Genomic DNA, 21,992 nt, shown 5'->3' with positions numbered 1-21,992 from the left:
ATATTTCATCGTTCACCTCAGCAGCGAGGACGCCGAGTCCGTTTCATTTACAGTCTCTCCTCCTTCATTTCCATTTGCTTGTTTGTGAGTTTTGGTGCCTGAAGCCAGCGACGAGACTTACGACGCTCGCCGCTGAAAACACAGACGACTCATAATCTAAATGAAATCCAGCGTCTCCGTCGTGTCAACAGTAAAATCCTGTAATAATGAATGTGATTACATGAATCTTTAATGTCATGAGACCCTGATTTATACTGAGAGTCTTCTGAGGCCGGATTGTGTTTTTCATATGACTGATGCAGTTTGTGGAGGATGGACTTCACTCTGCATGGAGCACATATACATCTTCAGTAAGCTCAGGTTGGCCTGTGTGTCCTCCTGCCTCGTATATATGTTGGTTTATCTTAAACAAGGACACACGCCGGGAAACTTAGAAATGATCAGGTGTTCACCTCGAGGGTTTGTACCTTTAAGGTCGTTCTGGATCAGAACCGCCTGACTAAATCACCAAACAGCACAAAGGCACCAGTGCGCTCCATCACAAGTGTCTGGCAGGCAGGCAGGCAGCTGAACAGCTTTAGAAAACCTTCTCCTCCTCAACACCTTTCCAACCTCATGCTGAAACCGACAGTCTGACATTCGAGGTCAAATTCAGCACTGAAAAGAAAAAAAGTACAAAAAAAAATAATATGGAGGAAAAGTGTTTTCTTGCTCGTGAGGTGAGAAAGTAGGAAACGTTTGAGCTCCTTTCCAAAGTGTTCCTCTTTTTTCTTTTTTAAATCAACGTTTGTTCACTTTTTCAGTTCACAACACAACAAAAATCTCCCAGAACCAATTCAACATGTTACCTCCATAGTTAAATCTCTAAATATCAACACAGACGACGTCATCATCATCATCATCATCATCATCATCATCATCATCATCATCATCGTGTGTTACTGGATAAAAAAGTCAAAGGAGGATCTCGAGTGTCGATGACGATGCTTCTGCCGGGCATGATGGGTATCAGGAGACAATTAAGGACCATTAATCTAATAGACAGAGACGCTCACAGCTCCAGTCATTTCCTTTTTTACAGAAATGTGAGCTTCACAGCTGCCTCGGGGTGAAGAGGTGAAAATATAACAATTCCTTATAATCACTGTATTATTAATAGTCTTTTCTCACAACAATTACTGCCGACTCCTTCCGTCTGAGAGCACAGCTGGATGTTATTAAAGGTCTGCCTGTAACCAGCATCACTGTATTTATTTATATAATTTATTCATTACAGTCTTTATTACAGGATTTACTCGTCGGCACAATATCGGTTGAGGATTTCATTTCGATTATTACGGCCGGTCTTTGAGTCTCTGCTGGCTTCAGGCTCAGATTACCCAGCAAGAGACAAAAAAAAAAAAGAAGGTGTGAATGTGAAATGAGCCCAAACTGTGAGTGACAGGCCGACTGTCTGTCTGTGAGCTCCATCTCTTCCTAGACAGCGGCGGCAGATAATCAGCGATGAACGCACCACCAGCAGTAATTCCTAAGCAGCCGTCCCGTCGTCCCACTGGCTGGAATTAGCATCGTTCCCGGAGGCTCCCCGCCCCCTTCCCTGCCCACCCGGCCCGGCACTGAGCCCTCCCTGGAGGCTTACAGTAAGTGCTCGACTCTCCCTGATAAGAGAGAGAGCGGGAGTGAGCTTTTAATTAATCTGCTTTAACCAGGGGAAAGTGGGGGGGAGGGAAGATGGGCAGCAGTGACTGTGGCTTCTTCACCCGCCTCCTTTCTCAGAGCTCATTAGAAAATCCCAACCAGGCCGGCGATTCGCTCCCCGTTGAGAGAACTATTCAGGGCCCCCGTACATGTGCTAGACTATAGTCGCTCCCCTGGGCCCTGACCCGGACACTGGGGGAGGGAGGGAGGGAGGGAGGAGGGAACAGCAGGGGAGGGATGAAGGCGAGCAAACGGGCAGAAGGTGAGAAAAGGGTGAGGAAGAGGAGGAAGTGAGCCGGAGAATAATAAAGATGGACGAGTGGCAGCGAGAGAAGAGGGAGCGAGAGTCTGAGGGAAACAAGGCAGCAGAGAGGGAGGTGAGGAGATAAGGGAAGGAAAAGAGGGAGTGGGATTTAATCTATAATCCCATCAAAAGATCGCTGACCTGCAGGCGACTCCAATCACAGGTGGATCAGAATCAATGCAAATAATTCATCTCCAACACAGAAGGAAAGGAGGGAGGACACAAGGAGGAAAGGGAAGGAATGCAGGAAGAAGGAAGGATTTGAAGGACAAGTTTTAGAGGAAGACTGAAAACATCAGTGAGCTTCGAACAGTCACAAAGAAAAAAACAGCTTTTTAAGAGTAAAATAAAATGTTTTTTTAGAGATGTCTGAGACGATCCACCATTTTACCTCCAATCCCAAAGCTGGAAATCAGAAATAGACATCAACTTTCCTCACAAACGGCGAAGAACTCAGGTCGTGACTTGACGTTAACACGCTGACGTCGGCGTTTAGCAGAAAGCAGAGCTGTACTTTAAGTTTAACCTCGACTGTCGACTCTCCCCGCAGTCTGCAGCTGCTCGGGGTTTTATTTACTGTGGTGTAACTGCTCATCTGCAGCGGGAGATCTGGTCAGACTGAATGCAAATCAGCAGACTGGAGTTTGGATGGAAGACGTTTATGAATAATTCACAAAAGAACCTCTTCACTTCTTAAAATTCTGACCGTCCAGTTCTGACTCCCCCCCCGACTCCTCTTATTTCCTCCATCGTGGCGTTCAAACACAGTCTAGATTCTGCATTTTGAAAACTTCATCAGCAAAACATGATATTCAATAAACAATGTCCCCGTCACTCAGCATCTCTCTGGTCACATTACAGTGGGAATTATCAAGACGGACAGAAAACACTAAAAACTGGATGACTGAGAGAAACCAGAAGCTGCTGCCGTCTCTCTCCTCATCACATCCACGTCTATGATTTCATTTCCTGCCTCAGAGCCATTTTCATTTTAATAAAACCCCCCTTGTCATGTAATAGATCCTATAACCGTGCTGCAGCGTGTTGTGTCTCTTCTAATTTACATCACCGGCCGTGTTTCCGCGTCTTGTTGACATTTTGTGGTTGTTTAGCTCGTTAGCATCGAGGTGAGACGTTCTCCACGAGCTTCTCCGTGTGATTGCATCTGTTTGTTTTCCTTAAATCGACTTCTGTTTCTAATCACTGCGTCTGAGCTCCTGCACGGAGTAAACCGACAAACCGACGTCAGGTTATAATTTCATTATTCATACAATAATCCAATCAATAACGTGAACGAGAGGGGAGGCCGAGACGGAGAGCAGGAATAATCTGCAAACTGGGAGCCCAATGAAATTAGTTCTGCGATGAGCTCGGATGTAAATAAATGATGATAATAATCTGAGCTTCCAACTCGATTTTCCAGCTGGGAACTGGCTGGGTCCTCGGAGGCAAACACACACACACACACACACACACACACACACACACACACACACACACACACACACACACAAACACACACAGCCTCCTTCAGCACAATTAAATCAGGCATAATCACAGAAAAACCCCGAACACACGCAACCATGGTGCCCACTCATAGTTTCCCAGACACTAAAGTACACACACACAAAATACACACAACCTTGTATACAGACACACAATAGAGACTCACACACACACTCTCATTTGTGAGAGTTGTGTCCATTCAGCAGGCTGCAGTGCATTGTGGGCCGGTGTGCAGCTTGGCAGGAGGAGACGCAGATTCAGCCAAAAGAACTGATTGTGTTTTCTTCTCCTCTGGACGGTCCACGCAGCGCTGACCCCATTCAACACACACACACACACACACACACACACACACACAGAACCTGGTACTGCAGATTCACAGAGGACAGGATTATATAGACGGCCACGTGTGCACAAACACACTCTGCCGCCACACGTGTGAGGACTTTGTATTAAATTGTTGGAATAACCTCCAACTGCTGAACGAATCACCTTGAGCCTGAAAGTGAAGACGTGCAGGTTCAGACAACAATGGACAGAAATCTGAACGCCTCTCTGCTGAATGCGTTGTGCTAGTAGCTTGATGACATCGTCAAACTGTTTGCTTTTCCATCAACAGCTTTTCAGTTCTACTACGCTGAGCAGAGCCGAGTGTTGGACCTGCTCCGGAGGTGCCAACCGGGCCGTGATGATGACTGTGACCGACCCGGAGCTGCACGGATCCAGACAAGCTCGTCATTGTTTTAATAATCACTGCAGGGACACGCAAACGAAGCAGAAGTGGGTGGAGAACAGCTCTAAAAGCCAGTAAGCTAACGGGACAGGTTTTGAAAGTCAAGCTGATACATCACTGTAGTTTCAATACCATAAAAATAATAATTTACATCATTTTCTGCAAAAACAATCATTTAATTTATTTCAAAAGATGTTTAACTTATCGAATGTCAACAAAGATTCCACATTTGAAGAGATATTCAATGGCAGCTGTCAATAATTTGCAGTTTTTTTATATTCAGGTCACAAAATAGAGAGACAAAGCTGATAAAACCAGCCTGTCTTTGACTCATTATGTTACTGAGAGTTATGAAATTCAGACTTTAGGATTATTTGTAAAACGGACATTAAACCTGTTGTTATTATTTGTATAATTTCACAGGTTGAAGCCGTTAATCTGCCCGGTGACAAACACCTTTCGAAGGCGACTTCTCCCTTTGTTTCCAATCCTACGTTATCAATATCTGGGACTAAAATAAGCATCAATCAATATTTTAAGCCAGAAAAACACCCTCAGTCATAAATACATGTGTTCACATGCGTCTCGTTAATTATCTCAAAGGATTTAAGAAAAACGGACCACACCCACACGACGTCACATCGGGGGGATTTCCATCACGTTCTCTGTGCTTGTGAGATAATTTGACACACACACACACACACACACACACACACACACACACACACACACACACACACACACACACACACACACACTCACACACATTCTTAGGAGGCCATATTTAATAAGCCAGTAACCCATGCGTGGCTGTTTGATGAGAGCTGTGACATTTCTCCAGATGGATGGGATTTCTGGGTCATTTAGCGCTCGGCTGCACACTGCGGCGCTCGGCTCGTCCTGCGCAGATATTTTGGGGGACCGTGACTGGTCTTGTGAACGGAGATTAGACATTCGTTTAGACGGGAGGGGGATGTTAAAGGCTGCGGGCTCAACACACACACACACACACACACACACACACACACACACTAATGGGGGTGTGACAAGACAGAACATAGTCTGGCTTTTCTGGTAGATGGGAAAACGTATGTTTGGGACAGAAAGAGCGATAAAGTGTTTCTGTAAAGGATCACAGTGTGTTATGAGGCAGTGTGTGTCTCTGTCCTGTGTGTGTGTGTGTGTGTGTGTGTGTGTGTGTGTGTGTGTGTGTGTGTGTGTGTGTGATGTCATTAGCTGGTGGTGTGACCTGAGGGGAGGATCACAGTGTCACACACCACTAATCAGAAGAACAGGGAGGATCACATGCCGTTAACACACACCTACGCACACACAGAGCCATGAAGTCTGAGCGGGATCAAAGGGTTAACATGAATATGATCTTACACACACACACACACAACACAGGCGTGTCACTACAAAGCCGACAGTCACCCACGAGTCTCTAAAATAAACAAAAAAAGCTCACGTTCGATCTTCGACACACTTCACATCACTCGATCTGACATGAAGCTCAAATTTCAAACATCCATATTTTTCTTCTCAGTTATTTCTCAGTTATTCCACCTCTCAGACTCTGTGACGGTGCAGCTGGTGCAGTGAAATCGCCCTTTAACTTCAACTCAGCGCTGTTACCTCGACCGTCATCACGCTTCAGCTGCACAGCAGCAAAATGCAGGAAGAAGGTGTGGATGGATTTTCCAGCACAACGTTTTTTTTTTTCCTTAAATGGGCCGTGAAGTGAACCGAAGTCTCACAGAGAAGAAAAATAAAGTTAAAGAGATGGAAACAAGCTTTCACAAATAAAAACAACCAGCAGGTAGCAGAACTAATTGCAGGCTTTGATGTCTCCAACTCCAAATTGCTACGACAACTTCATAAGTCGTAATTAGAAAAAAAAAAAAGTTTTCCTTTTTAAAAAAAGGACAAAAACTTTATCTCTACATGCTGCACTACAACGTTTACTATAATAGACTTAAAACTTCAAACACCTCCTTCACAGGATACAGCCGCAAAATCCATCAAACAAACATTTTATATCCAGCGTTAAAGCTGCTGTAGAGTCAGAGGGAGGAACAAACATTCGGGAAGTAAACAGAAATATTGCTTTTGCTTTTCCCCAGTAAAGGTTCATAGTTTTTAATGATTAATGGGCAACTAGAAACTAGATTTACTGCCTCCTCACACAGGTCAAGTGAAGCAGACCTTTGACCTTTTAGATATAAAAACATCCTAAACTTCATGAATTTATCCTGTCAGACTTTTGGGTACAACTCTGTTGGAATCATCAGGTGAATTATTGATTAATTTCTTTCTGCCAAATTTGAAGAAATTCCCTCAAAGCGTTCTTGAGATATGATCACAAGAATGAGACCGAGACATGAATCCAAAAACTTTGCGCGTGTGGAGGCATAAAGTGTGAATGTTTCCATTAATCTGGTGCAAAATGGAGAAACACTTCATAGTAAACCAATCTAAACCAATCTAAGTGTCGTTTTCTCAACATGGTCGTTCATTTGGAGTCGTTAGCTCAGTTTTTGGTCTCCACCAGCTCCCGAGGGAAACATTTGCCTCTGTAGCTGCTAAACGCTCCACTGTGTTCACCAGCGAGTCTCCGAGCAGGAAGAGTACGAACGGCTTTTAAAGCTTCTGCAGCAAAGTTATAGGCAGACAGTTGAACAATGAGCTGAAACTGACTATAAAGCTCCACGAGGCTGATGGGAGCTGCGCATTCACACCTTGTTCTGGTTATTTAATTATCTATTAATCGCCTTTTAGCTTTTTAATTTTATGTGAGAAATGGTAGGAGAGATAGAAAAATTAGCAGTGGAGTCGTCCACGGAGCAGACTGCTGTACGCTGCATAGTTGGGGGATTTATTGACATTTCGTCCAGGGAAACTTTCCTTAATTAGAATGCAGAAATTCTTTATCAGAGAGGAAGTGAGCATTTAAAATGCGTCCCTGTGGAACGAGCTTCCCACCCCTCTGCAGGAAATCACACGGCGTTAGTATTCAGGCTCACGCTGCAGACTTTACTCAGCTCCTCTTTCACTCCATCAGATGTTAATTTTCTCTGGGTGGTTGTTCTGTGACCAGGTGACCGTCTGCTGCTCGCGACATGATCACATGTGTGTTTGCTTCCTCTTTGTCCTCTCTGGAGCTCCTCACTGATTCTTCAAACTGTTTTGTTGAGGCTTTTGTTTCCATGCTGGATGTGTTAATGATTTTCTAGACAGGCAGATGGCCTTCTGCTATTCACTCTCATTCAGGTCGACTCTGCCTTGATCTCAGTTTAGTTAAATCTTCGTACGACACGGTGACTGTGAGAGAAACTCAAACGGCAGTTTCATTTGACTTTTATAGGTTTTCACTCAAGTGAAGAAACAAATTAGTTTGGTTTGTTGCATTACTGAAGTCACTGACTCCTGTCTGATCTCATTAATTATATTTTTCTTGATGTTACAACTTGTGAAGAGCTTTTATGTTGTAATATTAAACCTTTTTAATGAAAACCAACAGACTGAAACACAGATGAATCACACCACCAGGCATCACATTACATCTCAGTGCTGCAGCTAATTATTATATCAGTTAATGATTAATCTGTCAATTAATGATTAATCCTTTAAATTTTTTAGCGTTTAAAATGTCAGAAAATATTGGCCATATTGGTCCCAGAGGTCATGATGATGTCTTCACATGTCTTATTTTATCAGACTGAGATTCAAATCAGCAAATATTCACGTCTGAGGAGCAGAAACCGAATGTTTGTACTCAAAACTACTACATTATTTTACATCTCATTTAAATCTACATAGTTTGTTTTTTCAATGAAGGCTCAAATTTTCACTTTTTTAAAGATTTTTTATTAAATAAAAAACATTTCATGACATATTTTTGTTGCATTTGTTAAATCTACTTTGAGGATTAAAAATCTAAAAATCAAAATTTGATTTCCCTTATTTTTTTCTCAGGATTTTGTCAATAAATACAGAAAAAGTTTAAGTTTTAAGGATGGACGGATGACTGACGCAGCAACTTTCCTGTACGATGAGAAAACCAAGTTGTTAGTTTTCCATCAACATAAAACCTGTAAACGTTGTGGACGATGACAGCAGAATAAATGTTATCCTGTGTGGTCCCGGCGGGATTCAAACCTCTGCACCAACACTGAGACTCGAGCTCTCGGGGCGCCACAGTTTACACTCTGGAGCGTTCGGTGTGACAGCAGCGATTAATCTGAGCCCACTGGGAGAGTCCCGCAGTCACTTGTGGAGGTCGGAGGTCAAACGGCCGTCAAACGGCGCTGCCGGCGGCAGACTTTTTGGCAGACCCCCGTCTCCATGGCGACAGTTTACAGCAGCGGGGAGTGGCTCCTGACGCCCAGCGGACGCAGGGCCTCGCTGTGCACAGTGGTCGTGTATAAATCACTCCCCGAGGAAAACAAAAGGGCCGTATGTAGCACGACACAACCCCCACACATGATGCTGTGCTGAGAGATCCTGCGGTCGTCTCAGCACCGGAGAGACGAGACGCCGAGCTCAGGTTCTCACTCGGATTCACAACTTCTCTGGGTCGTAACGTCCGCTTGTGTTGTTTTTGTTTGTATTCTTGTTCGTGACACTTGTTCAGAAATGATCATTAATGTACATTTAATCAAATAATGTGATAAGAACTTAACTTCCATTTTCTGCTTCTTCACACTTCCTGCATTATCTGTAAAACTGGTTGTTTAACGAGGACATCAACTCCCATGATCCAACACTTCTTCACATCCAACTACAGCTTTGTTTTCACTGCTGTTACTGAGAGACAGTTCGCAGCAGAAATGACCAACTGTGCCTTTAAAACATGTCTGTGGCTGCTCAGTGACGGATCTGAACACATTTCACTCTGCGACTCGTCAACAAGCCAAACGGCTGAAAGGTTTCATCTGTGAACAATTAAAACTTCACACTCAGCGATCGCACCAACATCAATTATGTGCATCATTGAGATCTTACAGAAATGTTGAACTCACTTCTTCCCTCTGAGAACATTTGCACCGCCAAGTTTTTTTCTTTAATATTTCAGATCCTACATTTTTTACATCCATGTTTATTTGCTAGCAGTCGTCTTCTTCTTCTTCTTTTTCTTCTTCTTCTTCTGTTGGCAGGATGTGACACCCACACATAACAACATGCTCCACAGTCCTGCCACCACTCAGCAAGTCCAAAAATCAAATGTTCTTAACAACTCAAAACAAGTTGATTCGCATCCGACGCACATTTAATCTAATTTAACAAGTAAAACAAATTTAGCTGTGAGAGGCTCAATTACAACGCTTTGATAAAAAAAAAAGAGGCTTTTTATCGGCGTTCCATTTCTGTCCAGAAATCAGAGCGTCACTGTAGGCGAGAATCTCATCTCTTCAAAAAGAACCTGGTGTACTGAACATCCTCCTCTTCTGCTGAATCACATCTCCTCCTCCTCCTCCTGGATTTGTTCTAATCTGCTGCTCTCAAAAGAGGCTTTTTCACTGTGACTTTAACTCCTACTTGTCCTCCTCATCGCTCTCCATCATGTGGAAATATCAAAGTTTTACATAATTACTGTAACAGTGCTGCAGCTGTATCATCACTTCGTGTCGGTACTGAGAGCAATGAATTGATGAAAATGAAACTGCTGTGTAGTTTCTTCTGACAGACTTTGTGCTCAGCTCAGGAAAACTAAGAGAAAACTTTGTCTTCTTGAAATTCTTGATATATTCATCTTGACATCGCTGGTTTGGCGGCTCGGCCAGCTGTCTGCACATGTGCATCCTGCTGACACGTCCATGAGAAAGGAATTAGAGACGTGTTCAGACCGACGGCAGCTCGACCAGTATTCAGGGAAATATGCAGGATTGTCCGCGGAGTTTCATGGTTTGTTGGACCAAAATGTAACACAAGCTGTTGGCACACATAGCTGTCATATTTACCATACCATCATCCAGGCGGAGGACAGCGTGACCGCCACAGTGATATCTGCACACTGCTGTTGAAATTCCTTTTTCTCTGAGGGACGAATCCTCCACTGTTTGGATTCCACTGCTGCACATCATCTGATTATTAGTTTCTGAGGTTATTGTTTGATGAATTCTGGAGGACGTAAGGTCGTGTCACAGAAGAAAAAGCACAAGGCTAAATCATATAATCAGCAATGGTTGAATAGCTGAATAACTGGATCGCTACTTCGACTAGAAGTTCCAAGGAAGCCTTTAATGAAGCTCAGATCATGAGTCCTTCACATCCTCCTTCTTTGTGCTTAATTCAATAAATCATACAGCGGCTGCAGTGAATTCTGGTCTGTTTTCCGGTTTAAAATAAATGTATAGATGTTTGACAACTGAGCTCTACTTTGACAGATTTCCTCCCTGAAACGTGCTGAATGTAGAGAGAAATTACTTTTCTGAGGAAACTTTTCTGTTAGTTTCATTATTTCTTACTGTGCTTTAGCTGATTTACTGGTTCTGTGTTTTCAGCTGGACTCTGCCAGGGTTGTCCACCGTCACACATTCTGTTTGTATTTTTGTAATTTGCATCCAGAACCAGTAGACTCGTCATTTTTGGGGACATTAGACGTGCAACTCTTTGCAGACGATGTTTGCCTCATCAGACCACGACGGTCTTTGGTTTGTAGTCAGGTGAAACACTCAAGATAAAGATCAACACCTCCAAATCCAAAATCCAAAGCTCTCTCTGCAAGAAAGTGAGTTGAATCTCTGTTTTTCTTTCTTGAGTGAGGTTCAGATGGAGCGTGAGATCGACCGGCAGCTGTATCATGACATGAAATGAACACGATGCCTCGGTCAGCTCAGACATCCAGTCGACAGAGAAAGAAACAGGAGATACATCATCAATTACCAGTTTTTCGAGAGTGTTTAAGTGCCTCAGGATGTATTTTTCCTGTGAACTCTCTCTCTCTCTCTTTGCTTCCACTCAGTTTGTTTACCCTCCTCACTTCTTAACCTCTTATAAAAGCTCTTCTGTTTGTCTGTCTTAATCTCTCCGACGCTGCTCGTCTCTTCCTGCCTCCTTCACCTCCACAACGAGGTCACATCTTTCTCTTTTCCTCTGACACCATTTCTTTTTCTGTCGGCTCTTTCCCCTCTTATGTCTCTATAAAAAGATTCCCGTCTGTCTCTCTTTCGCCTCCTTTACCTCGTTAAAGCTCGAGTCAGCTCTGTGCTGATTAATTCTCAATGTTTTGAACGGATTCCTGACGGGAAGTTTAATCACAGCGTTGATGTTTTTGTGCCAAAGTTACATTTACTTTAATTCAAATAATCATGCACCCTACTGAGTAACACTTCAATATCATGTCATATAAAGCACACTTCTTTCTTTTGTTAAATGGAATAAAAACAGCAACAACGCTGACGGCAGCACCGAACCAACACTTTGTTCGCTTCATTCACCTTCATGTTGAAGTCGCTCGTCTCCTCTTTCTCCTTCAGAAGTCTGTTGACATGAGGGATTAATGTTTGGTTTATGAATTCACCAGCACTAAATCTTTAAACATACATGGTGATGTACAAATGAGTGATGAGTGGGCTTGGATTGATATTACATGATATCTAATATTGTCATATTTGCCACCATATGAAATATTTGCCATTCTTTTCAACCCTTTCTAGAATATGTGAAACTTCTTCTCTAATTTCATTGATTGCTTCAACCTCAACTGGCACAATATTAACATGATGGCCTTCTGCTTTCTGTTGTCCAGAAGGTTTATATTATCCAAATGGAAGGATTCTCTCCATCCAACATATGGCCGATGGATTACAGAGGTTATATGTCACCAAGGAAAAATCAGATATACCATCAGAAAATCCTGCGGTATACTTTGTTTGGATATCTGGCTGCAAATGTATTAATCATCGAAAATCTTGTTTGCTTGATTCAAGTTGTATTTGTCTTTTGTGATACATCTGAAAATTTAAAAAAGATCCTGATCCAAAAAGAGGAGGTGAAACCACCAGACTGGCAAAACAATCTTTGTGACGCTGCTACGTGAAACTTAAAGGCAATTTCTTTGTCGCCCATGGATAAAAGTTACCAGGCTCCCTTTAAAAATTGCACGATTTTGTGAGTTGGTGAGTAGAAAGAAACTTCATGTACTTTGTGAAACACTGTCAGTGATGAATTCTTGACTATTCCAGCTGTCTTGTAAATTCGGCAAATGTTAGACATCAAGTTCTTCCTTTCTTTGTATAAAAAACATCATGTCTCTTTGTGCCAATGATGTACTTGTTTATTACAGGTGTGAACTGACTCAGGACAGATGTTAACACAAGTCCGATCAGCCTGAAAGTCTCCTCCTTATCTCTACTGGAGGGATGAACTCATAAAAAGTATTTTCTTTGCTGCAGTGGTCAAATCAACAATCATTACCACCATCAGAAACTCCAAACTTGACCAATCACAGCTCTTTCAGAAAGATCTCTGACGTTGTTGTGATTACGTTCTTTTAAAAGCCGTACATGGGATGTGACGAAGTCTAACACTTTAATGCGGAATAAATGTAAGTGAAAGTGCATGAAAGAAAACTGTAAATAGCGTCTTTCTTCCTGCTCTGCCTCCGCTTTGTTTTTGTGTTTGCAGAACATCCTCGCCGGTCTGTCTTCTGTTCAGCCTCTTTCATCCTCAGTGTTTTAAAGATCACCCATACAATCCTCAGCAGCGATCGCTCTTTCATCTGAATCATCCATTCGTCATACTTGTCAACTAAAAGTACATACATCCACTTTATCTATTTTTATGCCTCTCTTGCCCTTCAGCCACGCTCGCTTCGGAAACGCTTCACGGCTCACAACTCTCTGTTGGCCGATCGTCCTCCTCAGCTCGGGTCAAACTAGGGCAGATTCAGCCGCTCCTTCGCAGAGACACAAAGCAGGCGGCGTATTTTACCCTCCAGAGACGTCAAACCACAAAACTTTACATCCCATCTCCCATCTTTTAATCTCAGCCTCCATCCCGTCTTCCCTGTCTCACTTCCTATCCTTTCACCAGCTTCCTCCCCTTCTCTCCCGTCTGTCTCACCCTCCTTCACTCATCCACTCCGCCACAACTCTCTCTGTTAGGCTATCAGTCTCTGCCGGGCTTAGCGGCTCGTTGCTAATCAGCTTACTGCCAATGAGACTAAGCCTGAGCTGAAAAGGCGATTGAGGGAGGCCGTTTAGCCACTGGCTGACAACTGGCAATAGCTGGCGGAGGGGGTGGTGTCAATAAAACTTAAAAGCGGTGAAGGGGGGTAAAATATAAAAATGAAACTAATATATCATCTTGGGTTTTAAGAGAGTGGGGACCAACTTGAGAGTGAAGATAAAGCAGGACAAAAGAGGAAGGATCTGAGAGTTGGAGCGTCCCTTCTCGTGGCTCCGGGGGGGAAAGTCTTCATCTGCTCAGCTTCGCTGCAGCTCTGTGAGGCCATGAACTACCACAATGGTATCAAGTCTTTTAGTGTCAACATTTTCGGTTGCTGGCTGGGCTGTTTTCTCTTTCTTCCGTGGCTAAGCCGTGGATAAAAACTGGGATGTTTTCCAAATGGCCCAGTTTTAGAGTTCCCCCTCGAAATTCCAGCCCTGGCTGTCCCATTAGTTACAGTGCGAGGCGCGCTGGAGAACAAAGGTTTGGCCGTTGAAAGCTCGCTGGATGGAAAAGGCAGCGGAGGGAAAGCTGCTGTCGCTGCTGCAAGCAGAGCCGGATGTCCAGAATCAAAGAGATGCTCTCATTTCTTCATGAGAAATGGGTTTCCGTCTGAGGAGGGTGGCGGCTGGGAGGGATTAAATATGTGAACATCTCTCTGCATGAGAGGGGAGGCTAAAGACCTGAATGTAAATGTGTGAGAAACAAGCTTCGCTTAACATGCGACCGGCAGTGGAACCAGCCTGGGAGCTGCTGGCAGACACTGTCATGTACGGACTCGCACGTCATCGAATCACTCTCCGGATTATGATGCAAAATACTCAGAGTATCCAGATTACTGTGGAGGGGAGCTCAGTTAACATGTTATCCTATAAAACCAAAACATCAGGCACGACTGTCGTTAACTTACTGATTTTAAATTCCTCACGCATTTGGTTCAGCTGAAGATCAATCACAGCCATTTGAGGAACTTCAGCAACAGGCGAGACTGAGATCCGACGACAAGCGTGTTTGAGAAAGAACAGTGGCAGCTGGAGGTTAGCGTAGCTGCTTTTTAGCATGAGTTTATTTCACTGAAGGAAGAGCAAAGAACGACACTGAAGGCTTTTCTCCATGGAAGAGATGTTCTCGCTCTTATCTCGAACCTCTCATCACCTGACAAGAGTTTTTTTTAAAGTTCCTTTTCCAAACTGTATGAAACAAACCATCCGGCGTGTCAGGTGAAGGAGACGCCATGTTTGCCTGCACACAACATCACAACACAAGACAAAGTCACATCAGATTCTGCTCTGATCCGGAGCTGTTTACAGACGGGAGGAGAGCTCAGACGTGACTTTTTAACTTCTGGGATTCAAAAGTGGATTTATCTTCACTCCTGTTTATCAGCCTGACTGCAGCAATGATGACTGCTGACTGGAGCTGGAGGGGAAATCTACTTTACTTCATGAACGTAACATTAAAGAGAGGAGAAAGAGAACCAGAACCAGAACCAGAGTCTCTGCTGAGTTCTGAGTTCAGTCAGAGTTGACCTGAATTCAAACAAACCAACACGAACACACCCACGATGCTTACAGTTGATCGTTAGCTTACGGCTAATGTAAATTAATCTGGATGGAAACCTACTTGACGTGACTCTGCAATTAGTGTGAAAAAAAAAAAAAATGATGTAGCTTTAATTCCTGAAAATCTAACGTTCTGCACGAACAAGCGGCTAATCTCATCTGCAACATGTGGGACCATCACGTGAGTCCCAGTAAGGATGGGGGGGGGAGTGGTGGATGTTGGGTGGGCTTGGCAGCACTCACCACCCTCTCTGTCCGTCTGTTTGTCTGTCTGTTAACCTCCACCAGCATCCAACGCCTCATTGGTCACAGTTTGCAGGGAGGGAGGAAAGGGGGAGGGCAACCGGGGGAGGGGAGTGCTGGGGGATCACAGGCTTCCAGGGAGGGGCTGCAAACCACAGACAAATTATACACCCTCCCCTAACACAGCTGGTCGTATAACAAGGAAAAACATCCTCTTCGATCGAGTGTGCCGAGCAGGAAAATATGATACGAGCTGCAGAGAGCGACCCCCAGTTTTCCCCTCCGCTGCGGGTGGAGATTTAACTGGAGCTGCTCTCTCGCTCACTCAGTTTTTCCTGCTTCCCCAAAGTTTTTCAGACACTTGGGTGACTTTTTGACTTTCTCATGACACCTGCTCTGACAGGCTGAAAAACCAAAACGGGAAGTATTTTCTTTATTCTTTCCCTTCCCCTCCTCCCGTCCTCTGGCACCGCCTCGGAGAAGCAGTGGCAGCAGCCACATCTGGCCAGAAAAAACTGCTGAGTTCTCCAGTTTCTCCGCAGCGCTGGCTAAGTCTGTGGCTCCGATTTACATTTCTGGAAAACCAACACAGACCGAAGTGGTTGCTCTGACTCCCCCTCCCTCCGAGGACAAAAATGCAGAGAGGAATTCTCTTTTCTTTTCTTTCTCCCCAAAAAAAGCTCTGGAATCAGACAAGCTCTTTAAAAAGAGAAGAAAAAAAATGGTTTGAATGGGAAAAGAACAGATGAAGGGGCAGAGAAGCGCAAAAAAAAAAAAAAAAGCCAGAGAAACGAGGAAAAAATATCACTGGAGGGCAATTATCTGGGCTATTTCTGGAAGACTGCTTTTCCATCCTCCAGTGGGGATGGAGGGAACAGGGAGGGTCTGTTTGGCAGCTGGCTGGAGGAGGTGGAGGGTGGAGAGGCAGGAGGAGGGGGGTAGAAAAAGAAAAAGGGGCAGAAGTGAACGAGTGCATGGGACATCTGAACCTAAAGACTGTGCAGTACAGTGAGTACAGCAGGGCTCTGTCGTCCCTGAAGGGCCCAGTCAGCAGGAAGACGGAGTGAAAGATGGAGGGAAAAGGAGTGGGAGGGAGAGAGGGAGGTGGAATGTGACGTTCCAGAGACAAAGACGAGATAACGGAGGGACGGACGCCAAGACAAGAGAGAGCAGTGTTGCAGACCTGCTGCTATAAAGCCGTGAAGTCGTGGTGGTCAGATGAAACATGTGCAGCTAGAGACGCTTTGAGTCTCCAGATCAAAACCAAAACGGAATGAAAAATGGACAAATCCATCAGACGAAGACACAGAAGACAAACGTAATCATTCTGGACTTTATCTTTCATTTTGTCAAACAAAAACGTTTTATGTTTTATTCCATCAGTTAAATCGGAAAGACATGTGGGGAGTATTTTCTCTTTCCCAATATGCAAAATCTCCCCAAAACATCGCAGTTCCTCCGTCACATCATCCGGCCCGGCTCTACTCGGTTTGACTCGGCATCTGCAGTTCCACCACAACTGCTCTACCTGCTTAAAGGTGTGTGTGAAAGCAATGATGCGCTTCTCTTGATCCCCGCGGTGCAATCGAAGAACCACAGCTAACAAAGTGGCTCCGCTAATCCAGATACAAACATGTTTCATGTACCGTAACTTCTTCACAATAAAAGCCCAATTATTTAGTTAATTAAAAGTGTTTTCAGCAGCAGTGAACGTGGCAGAAACACATCAGATGTTTAAAAGAGATTCAGTTAGAAGCTGCAGTACTGAGTGTTTAAAGAACTCTTTCTCTCAGGTTTCCTGCACAGACGTGTGTCGAGTATCGATTGAAGGTGGAGACGGTTCTGGTTACGGGCTGGTCACGATCAGGAGTCGTCGCTGCAGACTGCTCGGAGACGAGGCGGCTGCAGCTCGGCCAGCAGGTCCATCGCTCGGCTCAACTTGCTGCATTAAAACTGCTGACTGAAAAGCAAATCTGCGCTCGGTTTGACTTTGGCGCAGCAAAAAGTGCTAGTTGAAGAACGTTCCTCATCTCCCTGTTTTACTTTTCCACACATTTAATTCAACTTTTTCGCGGGGGTTCGATGGGCCAGGTGAAACTTCAGCGCCGCTGGAGCCAGAAAATGTTTGACATTTAACTTGAAGAACGGCTGAAACAATTAATCGATCCTAAAAATCGTTGCCAATTAATTCTCTTTTGGTCGATTCATCATTGCGGCTCTACAAGTGAGCAATTAACGCTGGCTGAAGCCGATCGTCTGCAGGCGTTGGGTTCATACGATCTACAAAATACATTTCTGTAAAATGTCATCCTGAACAAAAACCTTTGTTATTTAAAAAAAAAAAAAGCTTTGCTCCTTTCTGTTTACTCTAAGTGGTCTCATCAAACTCGCCGCTCTGTCATCACTCCAGTCCTGCTGCTCATTTTCAAGTCCTGCGGCTCATTTTCAAGTCCTGCGATCAAACTTGTCTGGGTGAAGCGAGGCGAATTTACACCATGTTTTCTAAAGTGCAAACACTTCAGTGGAGAGATCAGGAGAGAAGATGAAAGAGACAAAACGGGGAGGGGAGAAGAAACCACAGAGAGAGGACAAGAAAGGCAAAGAACTCGTTAGCGAGTTGCAGAAGCCCAAAGCAAGAGCAGACCTGATGGTGCAGAGTGATACAACAGGCCTGTAGCTGCTGCTGAAGGCTTTTAACTGCGAGACACGGCGAGGATTAAAAAAAAAAGTAGGCGAGAGAATAGAGGACAGGCGGAGAAGAGAGAAGGAGGTCGGGAGGAAAGAAAAACAGGATGAAAAGTGGGATGAAGACAAACTTTGAGGAGAGAAGATGGTAAACAAAGCGAGAGGAAATGGAGGGAAATAATGAGAGCAACAACAGACGCTGAGAGAGGAGGGTGATGGAAAGATGTGGAGAGGTAAATGGGGAGAAAGGTAGAGATGGAGGGGGGTAAAAGCTCTTTTCTAAAGTGGAGGAGATGATGGGAGCACGGTGGAGAAAATGGGATTGTTTGCTGGGAACAGATCTCGAGACAAACAGCCCGTATGTAAAGACAATTCACACCAACAAACAGAGAGGAGAACACATTTTACGACTAAAACAAGCCAGTCGACCACAGCTGAGACTGACTGAAGTCGCAATGAAGCAAAGCCTGAGAGACCAAACGCAAACAGACATCCCTGAAAAGCCTCACTTGTTATTTCTGGGTGCAGTTTGCAAGAGAAAAAGAGCAGAGAGAGCTCGTCAGTGATGACACGTGTTCATTCTCAAAGTCCTTCATGGTATTATGCCAACAAACATCACTTCCGTTTTTAAACTGGTCCTAAAATCATTCCTTGATCCAGTTTTGGTGATGAACTACATCAACGTGATCAAATCATCTTCTGTGAGCCGCTTTCTTCCAATCATAACAATCAAATTTGCAAAGGTGATCTGATTACAGTTCCAACGCCGTAACATCAGCAGGACTGCAGAACTTCAAAACTCTGAGTCAAGAGTCTGAATCTAGGCTGTAAAAGCTCACGCACACCTTCAGCTTCCTGTCGACAGGTGAAGACAGCAGAAACCTTTAGTCATGATCCAACGTTTTGTTCCTTAGACAAACAACATGACAGAGCTCAGTGTAACAGTCACATCATCTGTGTTTCTGATACATCTGATTCAAACTGGATATGAATCATCTACAATCCAAACAGTTTCTTGGGTGAATCAAAAGCCAAATATGTTCCGACAATTTCAGACCAGCACGGCGGGATTCAGTTCTGAATAAAAGACACAAAGCGAGAAAAGAGAGAGAAAATCTTAAGCTCAACAGGATCAGACGGAGGGAAGAGAGGAAGAGCAGCAGAGGAACGACGCCGAGCGAACCCTGGAGCGGAGCGCTGGGAGAAGCCCGGAGGAGGAACCGGGAGAGGGAGGGGAGGCCGGAGCAGCACAATGCCTCAGTGTAGCCCCTCAGCGAGGCCTCGAAACAAGGCACAATGGCTGCACTGTCAGCAGGCCTTCTCCTGCACTTTCATAGGTCTCCCTGACACCAGGCCTCTCCCCTTTTTCAATAACCAGCACAACAACCTTTTCAGGCGCCGGAGCAACGGTCTGCTCCTCCACCGCCGGGCCTGAAAGAGACCATTCTGCGCTCAACGGTCGCTGTTTGAGATCGTTTTTGTCTTTCCTCTGATTTTTTTTTTTTCATTCCAATGCTGCGTCTGACACGCTACCAGAGAATGGGGGAGATTATCAGCGTGTTTCTGCTAACTGGGCCGCAGGGGATGTGTCTCTCGCTCCTAATGGCTTGTGGGTAAAGAGCCACTGCAAACTGAAAAACCGCAGGGGTCGAAAACATTGTTGTGCATTCAGCGCGACAAAGTGCAGAGTTCAGCGATTTCTGCATAAATGGATGAAGCACGTTTCCATTGAGGAAAAAGAAAAGACAGAAAGAAAGCGAGGGATGAATGATTCACAACAGAGACGTCCATCAATGATTCATCGACACGACAGGAAGGGTTTTAAAAATTCAAACAGGTCGAACGCGTCAGGAAAGAGCGTCCATTCTTAAAAAGAGGAGATGGGTGTTGTGCCAGTGAAGCCCCTTCTTCAGACAGATCACAGCCAAAACATGAATCTGGAGAACGTCTTTCATTCATGGAGCATGTCGGCCATTCTGGCAGCAGCCATTAGCCAACTGGAGCGGCTCAAATCCAGCAGCCCCTCGGCTCTGCTGGCTTCACTGTTGTTATCGTGTTGCTGTGATCACGGAGGCGGCTGGTAAACTTCCGTCACTGATGAGGTCGAGACGCAGATTTAGTTTTATACCGTCCGTCTTTGGAGAACTAAAGTATGATCAAGGTTATCGATTGTTGATGTCAGAGTCTGTAAAAAAGCTGCGACTATTTCTGAGCTGTGAACTTTTGAATGACTGCAGACGATTTGGATTTTTAAACTGAATATCTTTGGGTTGTAAAAACAACACAAGACATTAGAGGACGTCATCCTGGGGTTTGGGAAACACTGGGCGACATTTTTAACCAGTTTCTGACGTTTTACAGACCAAACAGTTGCAGACTTCTCTTCAAACAGTTCGATATGTCTGACCAGCAGCCTAAAACTCAAAGATGTTCAGTTTTTAAGGATATAAAACATAAAGAAGGCAGAGAAATCTCACAGAGGGAGACTGGACAACTTTTCCTATCTGTGAATCGATCAGTTCATATTCTGGCAAAAATTTTTGGTCTGTGGTTTCAGAATATTTGAGTTAATTTGTAAGAGTCCTGAAAAGATTTTCTTCCATCTGAAGCCTGAACAGAAAGCACCTGCTGCAGTTTGAACATGATGTGGATTCAAATACAGATACGACTGATAAAAATCTAGCATGAACGAGTCTGTTGTGGCTTTTTTTTTTCCACATTTCTGTCTCAGCTACTATTCAATTCTGACAAGCAGAAGCATAAACACATCAACACTTTGTCTTGTAAATGTGTCTACATGTGGCTAACTCACAGCGTCCACGGTGTTTTAAACATGCAATTCAAAAAAGGACCGTGTATAATTCAAAATAAGAGACTATTTTGGTCTCTTATAGCTCCTGAAGTTGCTTATTTACACATCCAGCAGTTACAGAGCAACATAATAAACAATCTGGAGTGTTTGCGTCGTCTGATGAATGGAAATCCAATATTTACTCTCTTTTATCTCCGTTTTTGGTCTCCACCACCTTCCTGAGGTAAATATCTGGCCTGATGGATAATCAATGAGCTGAAACTAACTATAAACGGTCATGGACGGTCATGTTGTTTTCAGATTGTTTTCAGGTGAGTTTTCAAAGTCAGGGGCTAATTTTTTAAAACTATTCTGACACCAGCGTTCACTTCCTCCTGCCGCCTTCTCCTCGTCAACACAAGCAATCCATACTTTTGATTTACTGATGCAGTTCATGGAGACACTGCAAACATTCAATTTATCACAAAGACTCTCAACAACAACACAAACAGCCGAATCCTCCCATGAAAACGAGATTGTGCTTAGTGTGTAACCTCACCGCTTATTGTGTTCAGGGCGTCGAGGATCCACTCCAGCAAAGTGTTTTCATTTTGTCGTCCGAGCTCTTACTGTCCTCCAGCATTGTGTGGAGGATGAATAACGCTCTTCAGCGGGCGGACAAAGATTAAAGCCTCATCAGGCAGACAGACGCTCTCTGCTGAAGTGTCCTCGAGCAACAACAACAACGGTCTCACTGCCAGCCTCGCGGTGCTGCAGCTGACCTCTGACCTCCCTGTGGAGGGCTGCGAGCACAAAGGCAATTTCCCCCACGCCGATCAATAAAGCATCACATTAACATCCTCTAAATGGGAACAACAGTAATGTTTCATAATCTGTGTCATCAATCATGTTGTCAGAGTGAAAGTGTTGATTCTCCTCCCGACTGTGAGGGAACTTTCTGCTTTTCAAGGTTTCTGTGTTGTTGTTATTTTCTCTTCTTTGTTTCTTTAGATTCTTGTGTTTTCAGCTTTTTCAGTTGTCTTCAGGGTTTTTAGGGAGTCTACATTTTGTTTTGTTTTTTGGAAGTGACCACAACTGGGCGAGAGCACGGAGCTGTGGAGGATTTCCTGATTGGATCTGATGAACTGAGAGCTCGAGGGACATGCCGTGCCCGCCCCGCCCTAAAGCATATCCTGCTAATTTACAAAACGAACATCATGTTGTGTTGAAGAAGACTTGAACCTCGCAGGGTCACTTTCCCATAAGATTACATCCTGTCATCCAGACGTTTTTGAAACC

General features: G+C 44.2%; 1 protein-coding gene across 2 annotated transcripts in view; it reads right to left on the bottom strand.

Annotated features, from left to right (window-relative positions):
* Positions 1-21,992, bottom strand: part of brf1a (BRF1 RNA polymerase III transcription initiation factor subunit a) — an 83,410-nt gene that overhangs the window by 10,665 nt on the left and 50,753 nt on the right. Inside the window, exon 17 of one of the 2 annotated variants that reach the window (XM_037125372.1) lies at positions 11,597-11,723. The exons of the other annotated variant lie outside the window; for it this stretch is intronic. Coding sequence (XP_036981267.1) covers positions 11,612-11,723 — 112 coding nt within the window. The 3' untranslated portion in view covers positions 11,597-11,611. Of the gene's footprint in view, positions 1-11,596; positions 11,724-21,992 lie in introns of those variants that run through there. 2 annotated transcript variants of the gene reach the window in all.

This window comes from Acanthopagrus latus, chromosome 16 (assembly GCF_904848185.1).
Source record: "Acanthopagrus latus isolate v.2019 chromosome 16, fAcaLat1.1, whole genome shotgun sequence".
In the NCBI taxonomy this organism is placed as follows: Eukaryota; Metazoa; Chordata; class Actinopteri; order Spariformes; family Sparidae; genus Acanthopagrus; species Acanthopagrus latus.
Note: the sequence above shows the minus strand (reverse complement) of the source record. Positions and strands in the feature narration are given on the sequence as shown.